The 6,592-nt window shown below is 33.4% G+C and overlaps 1 protein-coding gene across 1 annotated transcript; it reads left to right on the top strand.

Annotated features, from left to right (window-relative positions):
• The first annotated feature begins 3,342 nt into the window (after positions 1-3,342).
• LOC125840637 (serine/threonine-protein kinase-like protein ACR4) lies at positions 3,343-6,239 on the top strand. Its single transcript, XM_049519611.1, has one exon. It carries the CDS (start codon positions 3,358-3,360, stop codon positions 6,043-6,045), a length of 2,688 nt encoding a protein of 895 aa, XP_049375568.1. The 5' UTR covers positions 3,343-3,357; the 3' UTR covers positions 6,046-6,239.
• Positions 6,240-6,592: the final 353 nt, after the last annotated feature.

Genomic DNA, 6,592 nt, shown 5'->3' with positions numbered 1-6,592 from the left:
AGATAATCAACTTCAATCCAATTTTCTCTTTTACTTTCTAAAAAAGGAATCTTCTTCTCTCTCTTCAATATTATATTATTATTTTTATTTCATTCTTATTTCATAATATAAATCCTTTCCTTTTTTCAATAATCACTTTATATAATTTCGTATGATATAAAATTTTATTTTTTCAATTCTTTTTTTAATAGAAAAATTATTTTATTTTAAATAACATAAATTGCAAGCAAATATTATATAGTATACAAATTAATGGACAATTCAAATATATGGGAAATCATTAATGAAATACAAGGACATAAACATTAGATGAATAGTCAACTTTTAAGATTATTACGTATTTACGTTGCTCCCATAAATATTCTATTGATGTATATATGGAGTTCAAAATGAACATTTTTGTCCTTAATTTTCTTATATCTAGCTAAAATTGTTCAAATCATAGATTTTCATCTACCACCATTTATGTCGTTGCATTTGGAGCATCTATGACATCTTGAATTGGTGCATTAAAATCATGTTCGTTCTTGATTATCATGTTATGTAGTATAATACATGTAGTCGTTATATCATGTAGCACATCTTTCTCCAAAAACATGACGGTCCTACAATAATTGCAAAAACGTGATTGCAAAATTCCGCATGCACGTTCAACATCTTTTTGACACGATTCTTGTTTCATCACGAAATATTTCTTCTTTTGAAAATGTGGATCTTTGAACAATTGTAGATCATTTAATTTTGTCCATTCTTTATAGTGAAATTAATAATAAAATTAAATTATATTAAAGTGACGAAAATTTTAAAAATTGAAATATAATTAACTCGGAATAAAAGTAAAATATATTAAATAATATATTTTTTTAAATATTAAATTATATTTTTTAAAAATATAAATATTAGAGATTCAATTAATGACCTTATATGAAAAATAATATGTTACTTACAATATATTAGAAATACTAATAAAATAATTTTTTTAAAAATGAAATAGAGAGTGTGAATAGTAGTTCTCCAACTATTCACCTCTCTATAAATGAAGGATAGATGGTGAAATAAAGAGGGGTTGGAGAGTCCATTCTTTATTTTACTCTCTAAATATAAAAAAATAGAGAGCAAAATAGAATTGGTTTATAGATAGTCTAACAAATATATTTCGTGTTTTTAGATAATCCACTAAAACAAATATGTAACTCACGTCAACATAGATCCACAATCATATTTCGTGTTTTTAGATCATCAGTGACGAATTATTAAACGGAAAAATTTTCTTGGCCAAAAAATTTAGCCATAATTTGGCCAGAATAATATTTTACCTATGTTATTTTACCTTTTTGAACATTTTTACCCCTTTTAACTTTAATACCTTTTAATTAAAAAATAGAAAAAAGATCAGTTTATTTTAAAATAAAAAATATTATAATTTTTTTAAATTTCTGACCAAATTCTGATTAAATTTTCTGACCATTTAGCATTACCCTTATTAAACCTATTAGATCATCACTAATTCTCCGAGCGTGAAATGAAATTAATTCCTTTAGGAGAACATAAATGTCTGCAGAACTATTCTTGAAATCTGGCGCAGAGGATAAAATAAATATTCACTCTATCTAATAATAGTTGTCCACTTGCGCATTTTTTATGAATTTATAAATAGAATGGTAATTTACTATATCACCTTTTGAATATACTCTCTCTGTCCCTAATTACTTGTCAATTTTAACAAATCAAGAAATAACAAATTTTTTTTTACCTATTATACCCTCAATAAATTACTTTGAAACTATAGAGCTTCTTGAAAATCTCAAGTTTTTAATTTATCCACTTCATAATTAATAGGGGTAAAATGGTAAACTTCTATGTCAATAATTGTTTTCTTAATAAGTGTGTCAATTCAAAAGTGGACAAATAATTAGGGACAAAGGGAGTAATAGATGCAATATCTTGAAAAATGTAATAGAGAAATAACTATAATTAATGATGAGTAAATTATGAACTAAGTGTAAAGTTATTTATTGATTTCATAAAGTAGACAAATACTCTCTCTGTCCAATTATAGTTGTCCACTATTGATCTGACACACCCCTTAAAAAATAATAAATAATATTGTAAATTGTAATATTACTTTATTATCCTTTGCCTTTATTAAATTTAATGTTTTGAAAAATGTTTTAGATGATAAGTAATACCCCCTGTCCCTAATTACTTGTCCACATTTCTTTTTTTAGTTGTTCCTAATTACTTATTCATTTTGACAAATCAAGAAAGGACAATTTTTTTTTTACCTATTATACCCTCAATTAATTACTTTAAAAAAAGTAGAACTTCTTGAAAATATTAAGTTTTTAATTCATCCACTTCATAATTAATAGGGGCAAAATGGTAAAATCATTATGTCAATTATTGATTTCTTAATAGGTGTGTCAATTCAAAAGTGGACAAATAATTAGAAACAAAGGGAGTATTTAATAGCAAGAGTAAAACAAACACAAAAGGTAAATTATATCTCTTAATTTTCTAGATTGGGCAAATATTGATGGACAACTATTTTTAGTATAGTGGATAACTATTGTTAGATAAATAGAGTATTGTTGAATATCCCAAAATAATATAATGGATAACTATAATTAGGCGGAGGGAGAATTATTGTTGGACGGGGGAAGTAGAAACAAAATTTTTAAAGCAAGCAATTTTAGGATGATTAGGGGGGGATTATGATAATGATTGTACTAAGTAGGTACAATTATAATGGAAATTTTAGTTAATTATGGTGTACTCTGTAAGAAGAGAGAAAATTTGAATAAAATTAAGTAGTAGTTATTTGTAGAAAGTAAGGGAGGACATGTGTGCAGGTATCCAGGCATTGAAATATCAATTTTGCAATAAATTTTTCATTAAATGCTTTCACCTACACTGCTCTTATTTTGAGAAGATGTAGTTTTGAAGCATTTAATGCTCACTTTTCTCTCTCTATTTCTCCTATGCTGTCTTTCACCACTTCATTCTTGAGGGCACCGATAACTTTGACACAAAAGGGGCTAAAAAAAATGTCATTATCTTCTCTTTTTTTGTGTTTCTTGAACTGAAATATGCAGCTTCTTGGTTACAAATTTTATTTAGTTGTATTGATAACGAGGGTATTATAATTATTTGGGATGAAGGAAAGTTGTGAATTTTGATCTCATCTACCCACCCATGGTATGTTTGAACTATTTTTTTTTTTTTTGTGTGTTTCATAAATTAAGTCAGCTACTATGGAGAAGGAGGAGTGGTATTTTGGTTCTATCAAAAAGGATAAAGGTGAAAGAAAGCACTGACTTTCTGTTTGTGTACTTTGTTTAATTTTTAATTTGTGTAATGGACGTGTTTAATAAGTGGTGTGTGGTGATGTGGAAATGTAGATACTTTGTAAGAGCTTTTATGCTCCTTGTGGTATTTTCAAAAGTATCAGGGTTTGGATCAATGTCTTCAATTGCTATTTCATATGGTGAATATGGTTCTGTTTTTTGTGGGTTGAAGTCAGATGGATCTCATTTGGTCAGTTGCTATGGCTCTACTTCTTCTATAATATATTCAACTCCAGCTCATTTCCCTTTTATTGGTCTTACTGCTGGAAATGGCTTTGTATGTGGACTTTTGATGGATTCTTACCAGCCTTATTGTTGGGGGAAAAGTAATTTTGTACAAATGGGAGTGCCTCAGCCTATGATCAAAGGGTCTCAATACTTGGAAATATCTGCAGGTGAAAATCATTTGTGTGGACTAAGGCAACCTTTAATGGGGAAGCATAGGAACACTTCACTTGTTGATTGCTGGGGTTATAACATGACTACAAACAATGAGTTTGAAGGTCAGATCCACTCTATTTCAGCTGGTTCTGAGTTTAATTGTGCTTTGTTTTCTGTCAATAAAAGTGTTTTATGTTGGGGGGATGAAACTAGTAGCCAGGTTATTACCCTAGCACCAAAAGATTTGAGATTTATTAAGATTGCAGCTGGGGGATATCATGTTTGTGGGATCCTAGAAGGGGTGAATTCTCAAGTGTATTGCTGGGGAAGGAGCATGAACCTTGAAGAAGAATTCTCTGTTGCTCAACTCAATGTTGAATTGGCAGCCCCTAGTGATCCGATTATATCGGTTGTTGGTGGTAAGTTTCATGCTTGTGGGATTAGGAGCTATGACCGTCATGTCGTTTGCTGGGGTTACAGAGTTGAGAAAAGCACACCACCTCCTAGTGGAGTTAGGCTTTATGAGATAGCAGCTGGTGACTACTTCACTTGTGGTATCCTTGCAGAAATTTCACTTTTGCCTGTTTGTTGGGGGTTTGGTTTTCCCTCATCGCTACCACTCGCTGTTTCTCCTGGAGTCTGCAAGCCTAGACCCTGTGCATCTGGCTTCTATGAGTTTAACAACGGAAGTGCAACTTGCAAGTTTCCTGATTCTCGCATTTGCCTTCCCTGCACCAATGGCTGCCCTGCTGAAATGTATCAACAGGTTGAATGCACTTCATCTACAGACAGTCAGTGCACATATAATTGTTCAAGTTGTATCTCTGTTGACTGCATAAACAGCTGTTCTACTGCTATTTCTGGAAAGAAGAACGCTAAATTTTGGTCACTCCAGTTACCAGTAATTGTTGCTGAGGTTGCATTTGCAGTATTCTTGGTGAGTGTTGTATCTCTAACTTCGATCGTATATGTTCGCTACAAATTAAGGAACTGTAGATGTTCAGGGAAAGGTCCTAGTCCTAGGAAGAATGGTACTTTCCCAAAGGAAATTGCTAAAGATAGGGCTGATTTGGATGATCTTAAAATAAGGAGAGCTCAGATGTTTACTTATGAAGATCTTGAGAGAGCAACTGAGGGATTCAAAGAAGAATCACAAGTTGGAAAGGGTAGCTTTTCGTGTGTGTTCAAGGGCGTTTTGAAGGACGGTACTGTGGTTGCTGTCAAGAGGGCTATAATGTCATCTGACATGAAGAAGAATTCAAAGGAGTTCCACAATGAGCTAGACTTGCTGTCCAGGTTGAATCATGCTCATTTGCTCAATTTGCTAGGTTATTGTGAAGAAGGTGGAGAGAGACTTCTAGTTTATGAGTACATGGCTAATGGCACGTTGCATGAACATCTACACGGGAAAAAGAAGGAGCAATTGGATTGGATAAGAAGGGTAACCATTGCAGTCCAAGCTGCTCGGGGAATCGAATATTTGCATGGTTATGCATGTCCACCTGTGATTCACAGAGACATCAAGTCCTCAAACATCCTTATAGATGAAGAACACAATGCTCGAGTAGCTGATTTTGGGCTTTCCTTGCTTGGACCTGCTAATAGCAGTTCCCCATTAGCTGAGTTACCAGCAGGGACACTTGGGTACCTTGATCCCGAGTACTACAGACTACATTATCTTACAACCAAATCTGATGTCTATAGCTTTGGTGTTTTGCTTTTGGAAATTCTGAGTGGTCGGAAAGCTATTGACATGCAATACGATGAAGGGAACATAGTGGAATGGGCAGTCCCATTAATCAAAGCTGGTGAAATAGAAGCAATACTGGATCCAGTTTTGAAATCACCTTCTGATGCTGAAGCTCTTAGAAGAATCGCTAATATAGCCAGCAAATGCGTGAGGATGAGAGGGAAAGAGAGGCCGTCAATGGATAAAGTAACAACAGCTTTGGAGAGAGCACTTGCTCAATTGATGGGTAGTCCAAGCAATGACCAGCCTATCTTGCCAACAGAGGTTGTTCTAGGAAGCAGCAGAATGCACAAGAAGTCCTCATCAAATCGATCAACGTCAGAAACAACAGATGTTGCAGAAACTGAGGATCAGAGGTATGTCGAATTCAGAGCTCCTTCGTGGATTACATTCCCAAGTGTAGCATCATCTCAGAGAAGAAAGTCTTCAGTATCGGACGCAGATGTTGAAGCAAAGAATTTAGAAAGTAGGAACTGTGGAAATGGAACTGATGGATTGAGAAGTTTGGAAGAAGAAATTGGACCAGCTTCTCCTCATGAACATTTGTTCTTGAAACACAACTTCTAATTAACATAACACTAAAAAGGAAATGCTCTGCAGGTTGATGCTTAATTATTTTGTTAGTGGAAGAAATGTATACAAGTAAAAGGTAAATGTTGTGAATTCTTGATAAATGTGATCAAGAATTCCCCACTCAACCATTGGCGATGAGCTTTAGCTAGATGTTTGATCCTGTAATTGTAACTTCAATCTTTCTTCTTCTTTTTATGCATTCAATTCTGATCATTTGATGTTTTCTTCGTAAACTAGAGTTCGTCATATCATGAGTGAACTTGTTTCTATCCAACTACCAAATGACCCCTTAGATATATGAGTGCCAAAATCAACTCAAACACGTCCAATGTGCAGGGGCAGAGCCAGCCTTCTGTTAGGGGTTCATCCGAACCCACTTCGATTATGTAAAATTAGATGTCGAAGCCCATCGGTTAGTTCGTTTGTTTAGTTCTTCGGATTTTGAATCCCTTGTGAAAAAATCCAATCCTAGCTCCTCCACTGTCCGCCACTGTCAATGTGTATGATATTTTTATGAGTTGGATCATGATGCGTTCGTTGA

This window comes from Solanum verrucosum, unplaced genomic scaffold, assembly GCF_900185275.1.
Source record: "Solanum verrucosum unplaced genomic scaffold, falcon-dt-bn FXZP01000176.1, whole genome shotgun sequence".
Taxonomy (NCBI): domain Eukaryota; kingdom Viridiplantae; phylum Streptophyta; class Magnoliopsida; order Solanales; family Solanaceae; genus Solanum; species Solanum verrucosum.
Note: the sequence above shows the minus strand (reverse complement) of the source record. Positions and strands in the feature narration are given on the sequence as shown.

What these genes read in the sequence shown, in the direction of transcription:
- LOC125840637 (XM_049519611.1), top strand. Translation starts at nt 3,358, where the DNA reads ATGGACGTGTTTAATAAGTGGTGTGTGGTGATGTGGAAATGTAGATAC.